This window comes from Choloepus didactylus, chromosome 6, assembly GCF_015220235.1.
Source record: "Choloepus didactylus isolate mChoDid1 chromosome 6, mChoDid1.pri, whole genome shotgun sequence".
NCBI lineage: Eukaryota > Metazoa > Chordata > Mammalia > Pilosa > Megalonychidae > Choloepus > Choloepus didactylus.
This window is the reverse complement of record NC_051312.1, coordinates 61,273,406-61,295,812: the sequence shown is the minus strand read 5'-3', so window position 1 is coordinate 61,295,812 and position 22,407 is coordinate 61,273,406. Positions and strand designations below refer to the sequence as shown.

General features: G+C 46.5%; 1 protein-coding gene across 7 annotated transcripts in view; it reads left to right on the top strand.

The window, feature by feature from the left end:
* Positions 1-22,407, top strand: part of NAV2 (neuron navigator 2) — a 747,149-nt gene that overhangs the window by 395,005 nt on the left and 329,737 nt on the right. For 2 of the 7 annotated variants that reach the window (XM_037839256.1, XM_037839253.1), the window contains exon 1: positions 17,751-17,990. The exons of the other annotated variants lie outside the window; for them this stretch is intronic. Coding sequence is in view for 1 of the 2 variants with exons in the window: in XM_037839253.1 (XP_037695181.1) it covers positions 17,940-17,990 (51 nt within the window). In the remaining variant the exon portion in view is untranslated. Of the gene's footprint in view, positions 1-17,750; positions 17,991-22,407 lie in introns of those variants that run through there. 7 annotated transcript variants of the gene reach the window in all.

Sequence of the window (22,407 nt, the reverse complement as noted above, 5' to 3'; positions counted from 1 at the left end):
GGTGTGGAACATGTGTTACAATTGATGGCAGCACGTTTTTATAATTATATTATCAAATATAGTCCATGGTTTTTAACTTGGATTCACTGTTTATATAGTGAAGTTCCATGGGTTTACAAAAATTTTTTAATCCTATTATCATATATTCAACCTTACATTTCCCCTTTTAACCACATTCAGATATGTATTTCAGTGCTGTTAATTATATTCACGTTATACTACAATTACCACCAATCCATACCAAAAAATTTCCGTGGTTCCAAATAGGAACCTTGTACATTTTAAGCCTAATGTCCCATTCCGTATCCTAGTCTAGATTCTGAGTTTGTTTATTCTAATTGTTTCATATCACTGACATCGCACAACACGTGTCCTTTTGTGTCTGGCTTATTTCACACAACATGATGTCTTCAAGATTCATCCATGTGGTTGCATGTATCAGAACATCATTCCTTTTTACAGGTGAATAATATTCCATTGCATCGATATATACCAATCCAGCCTTATTCCTAAGCCTTCGCCTTCCATGTTCTGCTACACAGGCTTTCTTCTAGTTCTTCCAATATACTGTACTCGTTCTGGCCTCAGGGCCTTTGCACAAGCCCCGGTAGCCCCCAGTCTGTTATCCTTCCATGAACCTTGGCCTCAACAACTTCTCGGGTCTCAGCATAGCTGTTAGTTCAGCAAGGAAGTGTTCCTTATGCCTCAACACCATGATGCTATATACGGCCTTTCAGTTACATGTTCCCAATAGCATTTCATATTTTCTTTCATAGCTGTCAGCACACTTGTATTTACTTGAGATGTCTCCTTCCTGCATTATCCATAAGGGCAGAAACTGTGTCTTGTTCACTACTGTGTCCTCAGCACTTAGAAAGAATCTGGAGCAGAGTAGACACTGGATACATAGTTAGTGAACCAAGGAAGAAACAAATGCTCACAAAGACCTTGGATCTTACATGTTCCACCTGACTGTGGAACAAAATGAAATAACAGGAGACTGTATTTTCTGTTCCATTTCTCTACCCTATAGTGATGGTGATTGATATCTAGATTTCAAGAATAAGCAAAGCAGGCAGGAATTCTGGCCGATGAACAGCCTGCTTAGGAAGTCTGTTCTTGCCTTCGACTATCAGAACAGTGTTATTTTCTTTGGCTCAAAGGAGTTGAAGACTGTGTGTACTCAGGAAAATGGTGTAGACCCACGGCGTGGAGTCAGGGCCAGGGGTGAGGCTCAAATAATAATCAAGTGAAAGAGGGTTGTGTGAAGCCTGGTGGGGGACATTGCCTTTCTCAGCGGCTGAGGAATTAGAACATTCCCCCTTGTGTCAATGTGGAAGTGAATGAATTAAGCTCCTTTTTATGCTGTGCCTGGAAAAATACCAATGCCATTCACGCATAGTTTCAGAAAGCAAACCCCAAATGCCACTCAGTCTCAGCTCGGTGAGATTGTTACAGGAAAAGAGTCAACTTTCATGGACTATGGGAAATATCACTGAAGTGGAAAATGATTAGAGCCGTGGATTTTTTTTTAAACCTTTTTGAGGCTACATCCCCCTTTGCAAATCATACAAAAGCAACGGACCCTCCTCCCAAAATGTGCATCCTTATAACATTCCCCCATCCACAGAGATTTCTGGAGGGCCATAGCCTCAGGCTAAAAATCCCAGTTAGACGGTCCGATTGGAAATTGAGCAGAAACACGCTGATAAGAAATGACAAGGAAGGACAAGTTAGACAATGTAGGTCTAAAGAACAACATGGAACTGCTCTGTCATTAGATTTTTCTGTTCCTGAAGTTCTTTACTTTTTAGAATAATTGACTGGCACAGGGTGAACACGTGTGTCCCAGTGGAAGAAGGCAGACCTCGAGGTCCTGGAGGAAGCCTTCCTGGATGAAGTCAGGGCTGCCATTCCCTCTGGGTGTCTCCTTGGGTTTAGCTAGCCCTGGTGATCCATCCACTGAATGGAAGCGCCATGAGGGCAAGGATTTTAGACTGTCTGATTCACTGCTAGTCCCCAGTGCACTGAACAAATAAATATTTGTTGAGTGAATGAATCAACAAGTCAATCCTGGTTGCCCCAGCTCACTCTGATGTCTTCTCCTTGGTTTTGTTCTGAATTTATCAAATTCTTTACATATGATTTATTTCTTCAAGAAGCATTTATTGAGCATCTACTAGCCTTCTGGTGGACCATCATAGCTCTCCAGGCATAGAATAGCGTGAGGTTGAAGAGCTTCTGCTCTGGGGTCCAGTATATTTGGGTTAAAATCCCAGTTCTGCTACTTGTAAGTGGTGAAAGCCTCAATTTCATTAACTGTAAAATGGGCTATGAGAGTTGAACGAGAAATAAGTTAAAGCACCTAGCACAGTTCTTGACACATGGCTGTGTGTTTTTATAATAAAGGTCAGCTATTTTATTATTACCTGGTCCCTCTGTCATATACTTCATTGGTTCCTTTGGAATCCTCTTTACTTCCCAAGTCTACATTCTGAATCCCAGACACTAATTGTTGCTTTCTAGAGAGCAGGTAAAGTGTAGCCTTTAAAAAATTCCAGAATGTTCAACCGTGGCTGTCTTCAAGGGTTGATAGCAGTATGAATTTTTCCCTTCTTTCTATTTTTCCCAATTTTAAAATTTCAATTAATATGCATGTATTACTTTTGTAGTTTAAAAAGTACTGTATAAGAAAAATTACTGCAATGAAGAACTGTTTATTCAATTTTACTAAATCCAGAAATAGAAAACAAGAACATTTTATTATCTCTGGTCTATACAAGGGATTCCGGAAGATCTCTAATTGTCCATTATGCCATTCAAATTAAAACACTCAAACATAAGTACCAAGAAAGGAAGGGTGTACTCCTGAATTGACTTGCATGTGTTGTTCAGTTTAGTCAGAGGAGTGGGGTTAAGAGCTTGCACTCCTGGCTTTCTGTCCCAGCTCTATCACTATCCAACTCCATGTATAACTTTGGGGAAATTGCACAACCTTTTATAAACTTCAGTTTTTTCAGAGGAAAAATGGGAGAAACGTATGGGGAAATTTTTCCTTATAGGTTGTTGTGAGAATGAATATTTAATATTTCACATATAAGAGTAAGTCTTCAATATTTTCTTTTTTTCTCTTTCAAATGGCATCAGTGACCTCATCATTCTTTACATCATATGTGTGTGCATTTTGCATGTAGTATATATAAATCCCTCCCCTTTATCTCCATTTTGATGTCCAAACATCTCAGATTAACCACCAGAACTTTCGGTTTTCCAGACCATCAGAACTTTTGATTTCTTAAACCCATCTCCCAGCCACTTCTCCCTTAGTCTTCGCATCTCAGTAAATGACACCCACCATTTGCCAAGTTGTTCAAGCCCCAAACCTGAAAGTTGTTCTTCACTCCTCTCTTTCCCTCACACTTCATATTAGATCTGTCAGCTCTACCTTTAAAATATGTCCTAGAATCTATCCCTTCTCATCATACCCATCGCCACCATCCCAGACCACACTCCCTTCCTCTCCCTGCTACGCTAGCATAGGAGCTGCCCAATTCACCTCCCTGCTGCCACCCTGAACCCCTACAACCATTTCTCCCTGGTGCAGCCTGAGTCATCATTTACAAATATAAATCAGGTTATGCCACTCGTCTGCTCAGAACCTTCCAGTCGCTTCCTATAATACTTGAAATATAATACAGACAGCTTACTGGCCTTCAAGCCTCTATATCAGGGCATCAGCAAACTTTTTCTGTAAAGAGCCAGATGGTAAAAGTTTTAGGCTTTGCAGGACACATAGGTGTCTGCCGCAAAGTTGTCATTGTCTTCTCCTCCTCCTCCTTCTCCATCTCCTTGGTCTTTATTTCTATTTCCTTCTCCCTCCAATTCTTTAACAATGTGAAAAAAAAAGAAAATTCCTAGTTTGTGGGCTGTACAAAAACAGGCCGAGGGCTGGGTTTGGTGCCCAGGCCGTAGTTTGCTGACCCTTCTTCTGTGTAGCCTCAATTTTTCTCACCATCCATCCCCTCTCTCCCTCCGTTGCTCTGCTCTAGCCTCAGAGGCTTTCTTGCTGTCACTGAGTACATCAGCCATGTTTCTCCTCAGGACCTGGGCACTCTCGTCCCCTCTCCCCATAGGCATTCCCTCACACCTTCTGCATGACTCGCTTCCTCTCTTTGTTCACTTCTCTGCTGAGATGCGCCTCCCTAAGCAGCCCATCTAAAGTGCCCTCCGCCACCCCCAAGGCACACTGTATCCCCTCAAGCCGCCTATGCTTCTCTTCATGTCGCATATTATACACTTACTTGTTTGTCGATTACGCCGCCTTAGAATGTAAGCTTCGTGAGTGTCTTGTTCATCCCTCTCTCCCCACAAACACCCAGAATAGAACTTGTGATTTAATGATTTTTCAAAAAATATTTGTTGGATGAATTAATAAATGTAAGAACACTTACGCCATGTAGCCAGAAAGTTTTCAACCCCTGCAGTGTCACTCATTTGCAACAAGAAGTCCCCCCTTTTAAATGCTCAGCCCTGTTGGCTCTGTTAGTGCAAAGAGGAATTGGATGAAGGCACCAAGCAGTGCTCTGGGTGACTGTGAGGACTGTGAGAACCCAGTACCTTGTGCTGTCAGGGGTCTGTGAACTTGGGGAGGGGAAGGAGGAGGAGAGGGGAAAGGGAAGAGGGGGAGGAAAGCAAGGCTTTGAAGCAAGGGAACTGTCCAGCTCTCAGGAAGCTGATGTCATCAAGCATCCCTGGAAGATAAGTGCTAAGCAGAGCCAATACTTGTTGTCTCTTGAGGAGGGAAAGAAGCAGCTCTTGGAGCCAGAGAAAGAGCACTGAGATAAACAACTGTCCTTCCCAGGAATGCACAGCCAAGCCAGCCTGCAAACCAGTTAGTGCAGGCACTGAAGGGATGGTGTTTATGAGCCTAGATGGGTCAGGGTGGAAAAATCTGGTATTTCTGCATGGAGTGTAGTGACTTCCAGCCCCCAGCACAGATCCCCCAGAATCTCCAACTAGGGGCTTCTTGGGATTGTGACAAACTAGAGGAGTGGATCTAGAGCAACCAAGTACACCCTCTTCCAAGTACACCCTCCTCCCACTCGCTACTCCCATCCTGCCTTGCTCAAGCCCAGAAACCCCAGAAGAAATGAGCTTAGATCTGGGTCATTGCAAAACAGAGGCTGGGCACCTTCCTGGATCCAGTGCAGGAGGCCAGCCATAGTATAGGCTGTAGGGAGTGGTCCTGTGGGGTGCCCAGGAGGCCTTGGTACCATGCATCCTCAAATTCTGCCTCAGGGTCAAATGATGAAGTTTGATCGAGCCTCATGTTCCAGGACATGAAGGATTGGGCAGTGACTCATTTGCCAGGCGGAGACTGGACCAGTCTTGGCCCAGGAGCCAGATCAGGGAGTAAAAAGATGTAGGAATCTTTTCTTTGGATGCCCCTTAACTGGGAGAGGGCAGGACAAGGGAGGCTGTATATTGTCCAGATTTGGGGTTTTTATGTCCAAGATTATGAGTCTAGCTCTTGATGTTAGAATATAAGACAGCTATATAACATGAGGGGAAATATGATGTTAGTACAAATCAAGCTGTCCATCCCAGCCATGCAACAGGAACCCAAGGCAGGGAGTTAGATGGTCTGGGATCTGGTCACAGGTCTGCTCTGTGACCTTGAACAAGCCACTTGACCTTTCTGGGCTTCAGTGTCCTTGCTTACACAATGGCAATGGTATATCTTGACATTTGTAACTTGTTAAGTTATTATGGAGAATTAAATGAGACAGTAAAAAAAGTCTTTGCAAAGTTGAAATTTCTCTAGTTGGAATATGTTGTAAAAAGGAATGAAGTTCTGATGCATGCTACAACATGGAAATAAGCCAAACACAAAAGGGCAACTATTGTATGGCTTCACTTATATGAAATAACTAGAATAGGCAAATTCATAGAGACAGAAAGTAGATTATAGGTCACCAGGGACCGTGGGAGGGGAATGGGAAGTTAATGCTTAATGGGTACAGAATTTCTGTTTGGGGTGATGAAGAAGTTTTGGCAATGGATAGTGGTGATGATAGCACAACATCCTGCATGTAATTAATGCCACTGAATCGTATGCTTGAAAGTGTTTAAAATGGGAAATTTTATGTTGTATATATATTACTACAATTAAAATAAGTGTTCTAGTTATGTATAACTTGATCCCTAATCAAGTTGTATGAAACAGTAATTCCAATAAGTGTACCCAGTGCTTATTTACATGCCCTCACAACAACCTCTAGAGAGAGGCACTTTTATAATCCCTCCTGTGCAGACTGAGGCAGCGGGGTACAAAGAAGTTATGTAACTTGACCCACATCGCACAACTAGCAGGGGTGGACCAGAACATGGCATTTCAGGCAGTTTGCCTTTGGGTGATGCGCTTGAAACTTGGCGCCTGCAATCTGGACCTCCAGCCTCCTAGCCCCGCCCCACCCCCCCTTGGCTTCTTTGGGGAAGATAACTGTGGGTCCTTCCAGGGAAAACAGAACCATCTGCATCTCTTCCCTGCAGACCGGTTTAATCCCTGCCAACTGCAGAAAGACTGCCGGGCCTGGACACAGCCTGATGTTTATCAAGTCCAAGACCAAGGGTTCCAACCGGGACGGCAAATCCCCACCAACACTGGGAAACAGGGAAAGAGCGCCAAGGACCCAGGCGCCCCTCCAAGCTGGAAACGTTTTCAGGTTGCGGAGAGCAGGCGCTTGTGGCTGAAACTGCCCCGCCCAGGATGGGCCTCCCTCTCAGCGCCTTGCCTGGGTCTCAGAAAAGCATTTCCTTGAGAAAGCAGAGCCGGGGAGACAATCTCAGAAGGGCAGGCTGTCATTTTCCATGTTCTCATCAGGAAGAAAAGAAAAGGCCGGCGGCACTCACACTGTGCTGCCTCTCGTTGAGGAAGGGGGCTTTTCTCCCCTCCTTCCCGACAGCCCAGCCCAGCAGCCCAGTGCTGTCTGCTCTGCTCTCTGACATTGTTCAGTCAAGTGGAGTTTGGTAAGTTCAGCCACTAGAAAGCAGCAGACACAGGCTCTAGGCACCCTCCTCTGAGAATACTGCAGGAGCCTTTTCAGAGCTGGACCAGGATGATAAAAGACATGAAGGAGAACGATTGAAGGAAGTGGGATGTTCATCCTGGACAAGAGAAGACCCAGGAAGCAGAGGCACTGTCCTCAAATATCTGAAGTTGGGTCCTGGAGTAGGCTAGTCCTGTGTGGCCTCCCTGGGCTGGGAGAAGGAATGGCAGGGATATCTCGCAGAATGAAATGCAGCATCACCCACAGAGCCATCCTGAAGGGAGAAGAACTGCCTCTGGGCAGTGAGCTTCTCAGAAGGGACCTCTCTAAGGTGAAGACCTGTGCACTGGTAGGAAGCAAGACTTGGGGATCTTTAAGGCTTGCACAGTCCTGAGCATACGTGGTTTTGTTAAAGGTGGTGGTGAAGAAATGGGCATAGCTTTGGAATGGAATGGAAATGGCACAGTATATTCAAGGCCCGGCCTGGGCTGTGCTGGTCTTTTTTCTGCCCCCACCCCAGACCTCAGGTTTCCCTCCTGATTCTTTCTTGGCCCTGGTGCCAAGGGTTCAGCCTCGGTTTCTGTGACTCCCTGGGACCAACAGACCTTCCGTCACTTGTCCTTCTGAGCATAACTACTAGCCCTCTGCCCTGTCCTTCTGTGCTCTGCTTGTTGCTGGGTGACAGTGCTGGGGAATGGGACAGGTGACTCATTCTGGAGCTGGACGTGTTACTTTTTGCAGGTAACATGATGCCACAACCTGGGTACAATGCCCTAGCCTCCGGAGCAGTGATTCTCAATAGTTAGTGTACATTGGCATCTCCTGGATTGTAAAAATACGGATTGCATGGCCCCACCCTTAGAGTTTCTGATTCAGTAGGTTCAGGCTGGGGCCGAAGAATTCACATATTTGACAAGTTCCAGGTTATGCGGATGCTGATGCCAGTGGTCCAAGGACTACACATTGAGAATCACTGTTCTGGAACCACTGTTCTCAAAGATCTACAATGCCTATAACCCAGGTCCCAGGCTATGGAGTCAGATAAAACAGTATTGGAATCCCAGCTACACTGCTTATGAGCTGTGAGACGATTGGCCAATTACTTAATGCCTCTGTGCTTCCATTCCTTTTCTGTAAAATGGCCACAGTACCACTTTCAAAGGGTTATGGTGAGGATTAAAGCTAAGGAGCTTAGACAGAGTCTGGGACATGCTAAGCATGTAAATCCTCAATAAGTAAGAGCCATTTTTATTAGCAGAATAAAATGAGGGGAATTTCAGACACCCTCCCTACCCCCATAGGCTTGTGGAGCTGGAGCAGAGAAAGGCATTCATTCTTCTGGAGTTGTGCCATGTGTCGTGTGTCGGGCCAGTTCCTTTGCTGTTTCTTACCATCTGCTGTGTGCTGGAAGGTTGGGGTTTCACCCTCAGTTGGGCCATCCTTCAAATCTTGGGTTTTGCATCAAGGGCCAGTTGCACATCCTGAGTAACTGACTGTGGGTGCAGCTCTGCAGGATCCCATCTGATAGGAACTAGGGTTCATGGAGGACACACGGACCAGCATGGGTTCATCTAAAGTCTCTTGTCAAAGACATTTCCGTCGGAACCCCAGAGCCTCAGAAAGTGGCATCTGGGCCTCTCTCACACCCCACTCAGACCCTTTGGTCCCTGAACTGGTAGTCATAATGATGGACATGCAGGTATAACCTCCTGCTAGGGGATCTGAAACATCAACTGGGGAAATCTAGGGCTGATTTCAGATGCCCTTGGGCTTCCGTGAATGTTGCTGAAGAAGTGGGGTTGTGCAGTGCTGGGAAAATATGTACCACGTCCTGCTGTGAGGGAGATATGTCCTGAAGTGGGTTCCTCAGAGTAGCTGGGGAAATGCTCCACCAACAAAGACTGTAGTCAAATACATTTGGGAAATGCTCCAATGTCCAATTCCTTCTTGGAACTCCAAGATGCTCACGAGCATAGTTAAGCTTTCCAGAAGTTCTGCAGTTAAGTGAACATGCTAAACTGTGTTTCTACCAATTAACTTTGGAAACCAGTTCTCGGGATTTAGTTTCCCAAAGGCCTTCACCTTTAATGGATCACTTGATTTTCAAAACATCACTGACAGATAAGTATGGTCATACCCATTTCATAGGAGAGGAGGCTAAGATGCGGAGAGGTTTATGACTTACCCCAGGGCACACGGCTATTTAACACTTTCTGTAATTGCATGATCTGAAAAAGAATTTGGTATAGTTGATTGAATTTAGTAGTAGCAACTACAATTAAAAACAAACAAGCAAAACCAAAATAAACAAACAAAACCCCACTAAATGAGAATGGCACTTTTTACTTGCCAAAACCCTATCAGTCTAGTAATTTACATTATTTACTGGTTGATCTGACTCATGTTATGATTGTGATGTAGGCCCCACAGAGAGATAAAACAGCACATTTAGGAACATGGATTCTACAGCTAAACTGCCTGGATTTAAATCTGAAATCTGTTACTGACTAGCTGTGTGACTTTGCGCAAGTTATTTAACCTCTCTGTGCCTGTTTCCCCTTCTGTAAAATGTAGTCTGTAAACCTATGACATGGAGATACTATGATGATTGAATGAACTATTATATGTGGAATGGTACCTGGCCCATAGAAGATTTATGAAAGTATTGTTTATTCTTTTGGTTCTTATTCTTGCTAATAATAATATTATTATTTAAAGTCCAGTTGCCTTTATGGACCTGTGGAGAGAGTATTTGGATAGGAGCTGATAAACCTGAGGCTTAGCTTGACCTTCTCATTAAACAGCTGTGCAGCTTTGGACAGCACCTCTCTGTGCTTCGGTGTCATCATCTGGAAAATGGGATCATGCCCCTCATCCAGCCCAGCTCACAGCGTGGTTCTAAGAATAACTGCCAGGGTAATTGATGTGAAAGTGCTTTGACAGACACTACAAAGCCAGGTCATCATGAGTTCTTGATGTTTGCATTTGACTGGAGCATGGCCACAGATGAGAGGCAGTTGTGGAGGGAAGTAAGCCCCGGCAGAATCTCTCTTCTAGTTCTGCTCTAGGATCTGAGAAATGGCGAGAACTGCCAAGGCTCTGATCAACAGCAGCAGTAATTATGACCAACATAATTTCATGGCCCCGCGTGGAAGCCGAAAGCAAGTCATTAGCACTCCGAGTTTTCCTTTGCTAAACAGTGATGCCCTCATTCTGGGATTTCCCTGGCTATCCTCTGTTGACTTTAGAATAGGTGATTGTGCACACGCACTGTCTCTGCTGGTGCTTCTCAAACATCTGTTTCCTTTTGTTTACCCTCATCTCATGCCCTATGTACCAGACCCAGAATGCCAGCCCCCCTACTCCGGGGGCTCTCGCCACAAGCTCCCTCTCTTGGGCTGGGTGGAGGAGGAGGCCCTCAGAGTAGACTGTGTACAATCCTGCTGCTGCTCTGTGTGTGCATGTGTGTGCACGTATGTGCATGCATGTAGCAATCTCCTATAAGGATTAAGAGGCCTAACTAAAATGCAATTGGTTTATCTACTGCTTTTGTTCTAAGTGAAAGGTCTCCTGAGCTCCATCAGGTAATAATTTTTTACCTACGTTGTGGGTATTTGTTTTTCTTTTTTTAAACTTGCTCAATCATGTAACTTCTCTGTGAAAAGCAACTGCATTCCCTGCAGGAAAAGGTTATTAGGGGGGCACTCAGCAACTCAATAGTTCCCAGGAAGTGTCGACCACAGCCCCTTGGGAAATACGCAGTCTCTTGAATTGCTAACCTTAATGTCTGGTGACCAGAATTGGCCAAGAATGAAAGGGCTGATCCCATAGGGAAAATAAAATAAACGAAACCACACCATCCTGTACCCCTGCAAACCACAGCTACCATAACGAAAATAAAACAAAAACCAACAAACCAACCCAACCCAGGGAGAGTTTGAGGGCAACTTCTTTCCAAACTGTTTCTTTGAATCATTCAAGTACAAAACCAGAAGAGAGGACAAAAGTTAGGAACCATTTAATTTTTTTAAGTGCTTCAACAACCACTGTCCAGATTTCTGTGCCTACAGTCCTGTGGCAGGATTGTTGTGGGGTTTTTAAAGATTTTTTAAAAACAGTTTTCTTTCACCTTAAATGAACCCCTGGCCCACCTGAGTGGCCTAGACAGCCTACAGTAAGTCTTTAAGTGCTTCCAAAGAAAGACTGTAGTTTCCCACAGCCTGACACTGCTCTGGGAACTGAGTTGGAGGTGAAGCTGAAATTTGGAGGGTGAGAGGGTGGGAGAGGAAAGAGTGAGGATTGGCAGCCTTGGAGGCACTTTGGAGGGGTCAGAGGTCACCCAAAGATTGCACAATTTTAGCCCTTATCTGCATCACCGAGGTGGTGGGAGAGGAGGAGGCTGGAGAAGGAGCCCCCAGGCCCGGGATGTTTACTAGAACAAATAAATACCAGGGGCACCTGGCAACCCTGTGATTCGCGGGAATAGCACGTCTGCTGATAGAGTTAGAGATGTGTACTGGGTTGCTTGGGACCCAGTTTGGTCCCAAGTCAACAACCACTTGTTTTGGAACTTTATAGGTAGTCTTTAATTATTCATGCATTCATCCTAAAACTTATTTTTTGCCCTGAGTCCCTTCTATATGTTTGGAAGTGTTTTGAGGGGGACTACAGAGAGACATAGGACACAATCCTAGCTCTCAAAAAGCTCTCCTTCTAGTAAAATTTAAAAGGATTCCCAGCAAGCAACTCTCTAGCCCAGTGAGGGCACCATGGGTTTTTTGTTTTTTTTTTTAATTTCTTCACGGGGACCTGACAAAAATGTCTTCACAACCAGCATCTCCAGCCTCCCAATTCAATAAAGGGTAAAATGGAAGGAGGTCTGTACGGGGGACCCAAATTCTTCTGGAAAACTAGGGAGTCTGACTGGATGATTTTTAAACCATTCTGAATTTATTAATTCTCTTTAATTATACCAATGAAAAGCCAAGCACTGTTCTGGGCCTACAGAGATGAATAAAATAGAGCACCTACAAACAGCAACTTATGATCCAGGGGTACTAATATTATTATCAATACAAATTCCCATAACAATAAATGAAATGTACCCACCCTCAATGACAAGAGGGATTGGGCTATTGTAAAGGCCAAAGGGGAAAGAGAAACAAAGTACTGGGGACCACAGAGAAGGGTATAAATAGTTCTGAATGGGAGAGGGACCTGAGAGAAACTCACCAAAAAAGTTGATTTGACTCAGGGTCCTGAAAGATGACTATGATATCATTATTCAGTGAATGGGAGGAAAAGCATTTTATGCTAAGGGAACAGCCTGGGCAGAGGTCATGGCAGAGCTACAGCCATGCCCTGGCTCAGACCAGGAGAGAGCAAGTGTCCCCCAGGAACTGGAAGGAGTGATGGGACCCTACCCACCCAGAAATTCTCTACCCCACCCAGACCCCACCGCGGGAAGGCAGAGGGTGTTCAATTGTGCATGGAACCAGGAAGCAACAAATGAAACCCTGCTAAGGGAACCTACTAAAGGCAGTGGCATTCAGTACGTACACTGTGGAGATGCCTTTACATAATTCTTTATCTCGAGTAAAAAGAAAAGGGGTGGGGAGAGGGAGAGAAGTCCTTTCTGCGGATGTATTCATTCATTCCTGGGCTTGTCAGTGTGACATTGTGTCTGCCCTCCTGAAAGCCATACATCTTACTTTCAAACCCTCCAACTGCCTTCGACCCCCTGCAGACCCCAGTGTTCCTGGGCTGACCTTTTGACGGGGGGCTTATCCCCCTCGCAGGCTGTTGGAGGGGAGATGGCACCTCCCGCGTTGAGGCCCTCCCTGTCGCTGGCTTGCGGACAAGAGTCCTTTCTTCTCCAGGAAGGATTAGTGCTTTTCTTAAATTTGACTCTCACATCCTGAAAAGTCTGCCAGCTGTGTACTTCCATGAGTCTTTTACCTTTTTATACATCTTCTTCCTCCATATCCAAGATCTCTGGGCCTCTCAGAGTGGCTAGATAAACCAAAAAATAAGTTTAAGTCACTTCCAAAAATGTCACACAAAGGTTGTCTTCATTATTCTGGGGATGGCCTTTCCGGGATTTCATTTCCTATATGTCACATGACAATAACCAGAGACAGGGGTCAGGCAGGCAGAAGTGGGCTATTCTGTTGGGCGGCTTCCAAGCTGGTTGAACAGGGCCAATTACTTTTCCTCTCTGAGCCTTTATGTGCAAAATGGGAAAAATTATGCTTCTTAGCATTGTTGTGATGAGTAAGTGATATAAGTTGTCCTATATTATGTTTAAGTAATAGCTGCTAATGTGGCCAGGATTTTCGTTTGAAAGAGGATGCAAAACTCTTCTAAAATATTTTACTATTCAAGCCTAGCTATTTGGGGGGAAGAAAAAGGGCTCCCTTGGTCAGGTTAGCTAGCTTATTTTCCCCGCTGTGGGCTGGCACACTAGTTCTCGTCCTTCCTTTCTCATCCTTGAATGGGTGAAAGCTGACATCCCCCCCACAACCAGCCTCATGTGTGGGTGGAAAGGCAGCAGCCCACAAGGTGCCTTTGGGGCAGTCTAGAAAGCCCACTTTGTCTGAAGTTCCCCCAGTCGGCCCCCACAGCTTCTGAACTTTTCACCATTAGTCACCGCTTTGGCTGAAGGAATGGAAGACCCCTGTTAAACTGAAATATTTTATCTGGGAAACACATTAAGCTATTAACAGCTGGACACAAATTAGTTTATCAGACAGGGATTGAACACGCAGAATTTAGGAGTAAGAAGGAACTCTGCAGATCACCACTTTATAGTGAGGGAAGGAAGGTCCTTAGATGAGCAGGTCTTGCCCAAGTTGGCACTTGTGGCACGATTTGGGATGCCTGGCCTCAAACCCTGCTTTCTGGACTGAATCTCTTCCCTTCTCCACTGTACCTTGAGGACTGAGATAGACAATCCAACTTTCATTGAGGAGATACTTATTGTGTACCTACTGTAGCTGGGCAGGTGCTGAAGATTTAGAGAAGTGTAAGAGTAGAGAAGATAAGCATGGGAATAAGAGTGCTGAGTGAAGCAGAAAAGATCCCATGCTGGGGTATGGGACCTCGGGGGCGGGGGGCAGCACCACCATGGGCTGCACAATTCCAGGACTCTGAGGCCCTACCTCATGGCTACCATGAGAGTACAAGAGAGGTTACCCCCAGGGAGCTGAGCTAAACTGGGGGTGGGAGGGGGTTTCACAGCCTGCAAGGCTCAGCATTGACCGTGAGCTGTAAGAAGAGGCCAGCAGTTGGGAGGACCAGACTCACACTTCAGGGCAGATCTGAATCATGGTTCCCACCGGCATTGTCCCATATGGTGAACATAGACTGATCTCTTTCCCAAATTCACTTCACAGGCCCTGGTGGAAGATTACAGACATGGGAGGAAGGAGAAGAAAGATGTTGGGAGAGGTAGCTTGGTGAATGATGAATAGTTCCTCAAAGTATAGGTTTTAACGAGCTACTTGTATCTCTGACAATCTGCAGAGAACAAACACCTGCTTGGGTAAGCCCACAGCCATTACCCACAGGGGCCCCCCATAGCATCAGAGGGTGTCTGGTGATGTCAGTCTTCTTTTCCATCCAACTCTCATTCAGGTCCTCATTTCTATTCCCACATGATTTCAGTAGCATCCTAAAACTCCCCTGCTCCCACTCTCCACCTTTTCAAACCTGTACTCCTGCTCTTACCAGAGGGGTCTTCCTAAAATGGGAACTTAGCCAAATCACTCCTCTGATTTATAAGGATTAGGGTTGAATCCCCTGTACAAGCCTAGCTTACCCCCACCTGCCAAGTAGCCTCTTCTCCTGAGACTTGATCTCCACACTTTGACCAAACAGAACCTGCCAGGCTTTTCCACCCCTCTACACCCTTGCACGTGACTCCACCTTCCTTGTCGAATCTGCCTTCTTCCTTCTAGACCAAAGATCAGTTTCACCTCTGTGAAGTCCCTCTATATTCCCCAGGCTTGTTCACAGCATTTTTCTTTATGGCCTGGCCTTACCCTGTACCTCATTCTTTGTAGCACTTATCGTTATTACCTTGCAATTGTTGGTGTATGTTTTGTTGGTGTCTGTTTTCTTCCTCCTAGACTGTGTGTGTGTCTTAGGGGCAGGCATGCAGGTGCGTTAGAGAGAGAATCCTTTTTCATTTCCAATACCAGGCACAGAGCCTGGCTCATGACAGATGCTCAAGGGGGGTTTGCCAAACAAGCCAACACATCAATGGTCTGAAGTATTCAAAGTCTGAAGGGCAGGTCACAAGTTTTATTTTGTTTTATTTTGGCAGATGCCCTCTCTAGCCAACCCCCTCATTCGATTCATCCTTGTAGCCTGAGTAGTGTTTTTCCAGTTTTGACCAGCAAAGGCTTTGGCTGGGAACTAATTTGCTCATTCCATGACTTTCGCAGAGATGTGTGGTTTTTAATGATTTGGGTATCCTCGAGTGTGTGATGAACTTAGAGATGCTTTCCCAGAAAATGCACTAATGTCCAGTCTCGCAGCATTTTCACACAGCCAAAAGCTTTATGGACTCCGCATCCTACCCACCGAGTTCCAAGGACCTCTGGCTTAAAACAGCTGCTCTAGAGATCTGTGGTTTGCTCCCTTGACTGGTAAGATTTTGTCAGCCTTTATTAAATTTTTTTCAAAAGTTATTTTAGGATTTGTCTTCCAAATACATAAGTGTATTATAATATGAAATACGCTTTTACAAATGGCACATGCTCTCCCCTTTCTATGTCCCTGGGGATGTGTCTGTTCCCTTGAGGTGGCAAATATGGCTGCCTACATTTCATTCTCCAGAGATATGCATGAAGAGGTACATAGAAGGGTCTATTGCAGTCACTCAGTCTAAGTCAGGTCCCAGGTGGGGTGTCGGATGTGCTCAGTGCTCCAGTTGCAGAGGAGGTTGCATGGACTCAGAATACGAGAATCAGCAACAGCCTTTCATTTAGGAAGCATTTACTGAGCTTCCAGGATGCCCCAGGCACTGTTTCAAGCACCAGGGATGCGGTAGTGAGGGGACAAAACACAAAGGTGCCACTTTTGTGGAGTGTATAGCCTAGAGGGACACGGCAGAAAATACACACATATACACAAACACAGCCAATTAGCAAAGTTAAGACAGTGGTCAGAACAATGAAGAAAAGATAAGGATAACAGGATAGAAGAGAGTGTAGGAAGGAGAAAGTTGATGCATTACAAGAGTCAAGAAAAGCCCATTGAGGAGGTGACACTAGAAATGAGACCATGGGAAAGCCTGGGAGATGTGTTCCTGGTAGAGGAACTGCAGGTGCAAAAATCCAGAGGTGGGAGGATTTTGACGTGTTTGAGAAAAAGAAGGAAAGCCACTGTGGCTGGGACTCTGTAGGAGAGTGGGAGGGGGTAGGAGATCAGATTGTAGGCCATAGAAAAGAGTTTTGATTTTAAATGGGAATAAAAACCAAATCTTGAAAGATTTAGGTAGGGCATTATATTGCTCTAATTTGCATGCTTTAAAAAGCACTTTGAAAAAAAGATTAGGACCCATTTGAACAGTTGTGACTATTGAAATGAATGTGTAATAAGGTAATTCCAAAAGTTCTCATCACAATATGATTTCTATCCTAAGATGTCACTGCAGTCCAAAGCAGAGACAAGACCCAGGTCTGGGGTGGCCAGTGCCATTTCCCCTTAGGGAGATGAAGGATTCCTGAACCTTCTGAAGGTACTTGGAAGTTGCTAGGGACCCCTAGAGGGTCAGTGTCAGATGAGAGCATACTGGACTCAGGCCAAGGGCTGGGCAGGAAGGTGGGGAGGTGCCCAGCTCCCCAAAGTCTCTATGGAAACCACAAGGTGGAGGGCAAGGCCCCTAGAAAAAGCCTGCGGCAGGTGGGGGAGACAAGAGAGGAAACAAAGGCCGCGTGGCCGCCTCCACATTCGTCGCCTGCCCCCCTCTAACTCCCTCCAGCGAGGGCCACGGATGTCCTTTCCCCGGCACTGGCCAGGTGTGTTCGAAAACACCTGAGCCCCGTCCTTCACGTAGCAGGAAACAAATGTTGCCGAGGGAGTGGCGTGTGGGCTGCGGCAGGGTGTGGGGATCCGGGCGGGGGCAGGGAAGGGGTCCTGCATCTATCCCGCAGCCACAATTCCAGTTGCTCCAGGGTTGGCCCGAGAGTGGTCACTGTCGGACAAGTTGGGTGAGTTAGATGCAGAAAGAAAATGCGGATGAAGCTGAGCATGTTTGGGGAGGGGCGCTGCACTAAAGACCTGCGAGGACCCCGGAGGCATGGCCTGCGCCCCTCTACCCGCTCCTGCACTCTCCTCACTTCTGTCCACGACTGCCCCGCCGTCCCGCGCCCTCCGCTAAAGAGTTAAGAACCTTCCCACTCCAGCCATCCCTGTCCCTCCCGGTCCCTCCCCGCCCCCGCAGTGCTGTAGGGGCACTGAATCGCCGGGGGCCGTGCGGGGCGGCCCGCGGGCCGGCGAGGGGGCGGGGAGCCAGGCTGCCTCCGCAACCCCCTCCGCCACGGCCCCAGCGGCCTCCGCGCTGCGAGGAGCGGGCGCTCGGACTCAGGGGGGAGTTGTTTGGTTTGGCGGAGGCGGGGAGGCCGGCGGGGAGCGAGGGAGGGAGGCACGAGAGCCCGGCAGCGCGGGCACCCGGCTCCAGGGCACGGTCCTCGCGCGCGCAGCGGCAGCCCGGGCGCGGGGGCCAGGCTGCCCGGGATGCCCGAGGGGCTGCGGCTGAGAGGACGACTCCGGGCGGGACGGCGCGACCTGCCGCGCGCGGGGCAGGTGCTTCGGCTTCTCCTTTTCTCTTTCCCCTTTTCCCTTCCCTCTTTAACCCCCTTTCCCTCCTCGCCCTGAAGTAAGATGAGCGTGATGCTGTGGCGCTGGGAACAGAATAACACCACCATGAAGCTGGTAAGGGTGGATCGCAGACCTCACTCCGTGGGTACTCCTCTACTTTTTATCCCTCGGCCCTACCCCCGTTCCCATCAGGAATTTTTTCCCATGGTGGAAAGCCCCTGAAATGCATTCCATACTTGGTCTATCTTTTCGTGTGCTGAGGATAGATTTGAAGTTGTTTTGCTTTGTTTTGTTTTGTTGTTCACCAAGGTGTATTTAGGGAGGTGGGGGTAGGTGGGACTTGGCTGCGTTATCTCCCTGATCCCTCCACCCACGAATTCCTGGGACTCTCCTGGGTTGCGCATGCCGGGGATTGTCTCCTGCGAGTAGGTCTGTGCTCTCACGCGCCGGTCCAGGGTCAGCGTGGACTGTTGTTGCCCCCACCCCCACCCTCATTGTGTTTTGATACTTTGGGATGCACGCGGCTGATGATCTCTATTGCGGTTTGGCTTGTTTGGGTGAAAACGTGAGCCCGGCTTGAATACGCACCGCGTCCTGTTCTCCCGCCTCTCACAATGGTGCAGTTCTCTTTCAGGCTTGCAAGAACCGGCCAGGCTGCAGGTACCTTTTCCCTCCTCGGTTTTCAAAAATAACTGCCCATCACTCCTGGGACGGCTGAGGGGAGCAGCGTTTTCCTCGCTGACCCAGGAAGCCCGAGTTAAGTTGTTCCTTCATCTCAGGGGGGAAATGTGATCAAAGGCTCTTCTCTCGGTTTTGCCTTTGTGATTTGTTTTGAATCGGATGGTTTCAACTGGAGGGACGTAATTCCCCTCCCAAGTCTGCCAGCGCTGTGGTGATTTGGACCAAGTCAGTTAACCTCCACAGATGTTGCTTTCCTCTTCAGTGGGACATTCCCACCTTGCAGAGCTGATGTGAGGATAAGAAACCATATTTGTAGGGCGCCTAGCACATAATGAGGACCCAAAAGGGACAGGTATATTAATAAACTGAACTTCATAGGCACTGGGGTAAGCTCTTGAAAGATATCCCCCTTCCCCCACCACCAAAAAAAAAAAAAAAAAAAAAAGCCACAGCAGCTGCATTGGATACCAAGATGTGCTAAATCTACGTAAGCCAGGTTTTCATACAGTGAATTTATTTGCTGGAAAGTGGGACCTTTTCTACATTTTGTGTTATGTTTGGCCTGTCTACCTTAAAGTTACTATTTTACAACTTCGTTTAATGTGCTGTAACGTTAGCAGACTGTGCGCACCTTTGCTGTACCATGTCAGGCCTCCAGTGCCCTAATCCTTTCCTGGCATCTCTCAATCCGGACTGTGGTGGGACAACCCAGAGTGTCACACATTTTCTCTCCAAGCTCCACCTGAGATGTCACTCTAAGAGGCAGCACGGAAAAGTTGAGTCCTGGTCTGGACTGAAGAGTGTTAGGCTGCCAGACCTAAATGCTTTTAGGTATAGGGAAAAATACTTATATGTATCTATCAGTCAGGGAGAATGTGGAACATCCCAGGAGATGAGTCCTGAAGCTTGGTGGCAGGTGGCTGTGGAAAGGGCTAGGATGTCCTCACTGCTCCAGTTTTGCTGCCCCTTTAGTCTGTGGAGGGGGCTTTCTCCAATAGTGGGTCAAAGTTGGTCTTTATTGGGTCTGTCTGGGTCTTTAGACCTGTCTCAGTTTTCACATTAACTGTGGGGACCACACAAGCTCTTTGTGGCCCACAGAAGTATCATGGGGGGGAGGGGTAGGAAGAGTTCAAACGACATGGAAGCACTGGAGGAGAGAGCAGCTACCACCCCATCTCCCACCCCACATCTGAGTCAATGTCTGGACCCTCAGATATTCTCAAGAATGGACTTCAGCTTTGCTGCAGAATCCTAGAAACCACTGACACATCATTAGTTGACACATCATTAGTTTGCTTTTTGTTGATTGATTGATTGATTGATTTACCAATTATTTGTTGTGTATTTAATCTATGCACAGCCAAGTCATGGCAAGGAGACTGTGTTCATTTTGCTTTGCTTTTGGGTGATTCTTGGTTTGAATTTCAGTCTGGCCACTTATCAATCTCTGAGTCAGTTTTCCTTTTTTTTAGAAGAGGGTAAATAAGAACCAGTGTGGGCATATCCAGCATAGAGCCTGAAACAAGCAGGTCTGTTTAATGGGGACAGCCAGTATTGTTGCTGCAGTGGCGACTGTCATTATTTTCTTCAAAGGAAAACAACACACAATCTCTGTCCCTGCTCTACATTGTGTTACAGGGTGAATGGTCTGTTCCCCTAATGAGCTCAGGAAAAACAAACTTTTCTTACCTCCAAAGCTTCCAAAGCTTCGGAGGCTTCTGAAGCTTCGGTGGCCCTAAGTAGGAAGGAGCTCCCTGGAACATCTTGGAAGTCAATTGTTTGTGAATAACTGTCCCAAAATGGGCCTGCGGCCAGAGATGAGAACTGAACTTTCATCGCTGATGCAGTTCAATAGACATGCAGTCAGTTAACCTGGAGCTTGAAAATTCACTGTTCTGGTTGACTAGTGGAACCCAAGGTTTTGCTTTATCTTCTATTTTAAGGCTGATTGGATCAAAGTAAGGCCAAGAGTAATTAGAGGCAAAACGTGCAGCTTTGTGTGTTTTATCTCTGCAGGGGAATGTCAGAGATGTACCTGCCCACCTAGGAGAGAAGGCAGTAGCTGGTAAATCCTACTTCTATCCAAATCCTATCTAACAGGGTCACAGGGCTTTTGATGAAAGTGAGAGGAGGTGCCTGCTCAGGCCTGGAGTGCCCATTGGGAGGGGGTTCAGTTTGGGGCCCAGCCTCAGAGCATGGTGTGGTGGTCCTGATCTCCTTATTGCCCCCAATTCCCCTCTTTTACATTTGTTGGGCTTAGGCAGGGCAAGGAGAAACATTGGGGCCACTTCTGGAGAGCTTATATCCTCTCAAAAGTGGTAGAGTCAGAAGAATGGTAAGAAAAGAGGCCCCGCTTGCAGCCCTGTAGTGCCCAGAGCTTTCCATCAGAGGGACCTGCAGTCAGAACTCTGAGATTCTTTGAGCCTTGGTTTCCTCATCTGGAAATGGGGACCACCATGCCACAAGGAGTTACTATGAGAATTAGGGAAAAACAAGTGTCAGAGTCTGGCAACTAGTAGACGGGCAGCAAATGATTGCTGTTATGATTACAAGATGATCCTGTCATGTGCACCTGTCTGTGTGCCCAGAAAGAAGAGTCAACAGAAATACTCTTACATATTAACAGTGCTGGGCTTGGGGGGGCAGATAACCGGGGATTTTTTTTTTTTCAGTCTATACTTTACCTTATATTCCAAATTTTGTACAATGACCATACATTACACTTCTCCTCAAGGGAAAATAAAATATATGACCCCTAAAATCATTGTATCCTTAGCTAACATGTGTTCAACCTTTTCTTTGAGCTTTGTATGTGTGATACTATTTCATCCTTACCATAACCCTGTGAAGTAGATGCTAGTATTATCCTCGTTATTCAAATGAAGAAATTGAGGCTCCAAGAGGTTAAAGGGACTTGCCTGTGATTTGAGGGCTTGGTAAGTTGAAAAACCTCTGCTTTTGACTGCTCTTTGAACTGCTCTGTGATAGGGCCCTGGGTGCCTCCTAGAGAGCAGCACAGCCTTCTGAGCTAGGTACGAGTGTGTGATATAGAGGCCTGTGCTCGCTGCCTGTGTTCACTCTGTGAGAGGCCTCTCGGTGAGGTGCTGCCGCTGTGCATCCACTTTGGTCCAGGGAGATGCGGAGTGTGAGGTGGAGCAGAAAGGAAAGTCTGCAGGCAGGACTGGTTGGGTCATCATCTTCCAGAGTCCTGAGGGAGGCCCTTCCTCAACATGAAGGAGAAAGTGGATCTGAATAAAGAATAATTGAGAATAATGATGATAAGGGAATGTGCATCTGACCTTTGACCCTCCCCCAGAGAGTCATTGGTCAAAGACCCCCTGGTCTTGTGTGCAGCCAGGCTAACAAGCAGATTGAAAAAGGTCAGTGGGTTAAAGGTTAAAGGGCTTGGTCTGCTTTTCTGCAGTTTCATTGCTTCCTCCCAGAGGAGGGACGCTATCTAAGGACACTGCAGGGCTCCTGGGTTTTCAGGTTCTCTGTTTAAAATATAAATAGTCCTTCAGCTCTGATTAGTCTTTCCCTGTATAGAATGATTCTCATCTTAATGGCCTCTGCTGTTTTCCTGAATAAAACTCATTGACCACTTCCACCTTAAGCTGGAAAATATTGGTAATTTCCACTCTCAGGTATTGTAGAACTTTTTCCAGTTTCCGTTAATGGTAATTGGCATAAATTTTACCATCTCCCAGGTACTGAAATCATGTCCATTTTTGATAATTGCAAAGATCTCAAGAGCAAAAATTCTTTCCTTTCCTTGAGAAACCAGGTTGAAATACCAAAGAACATTTCCTATGAATTTCTGCTGTGGGTAATGTGACATCAAGTTCTCAAT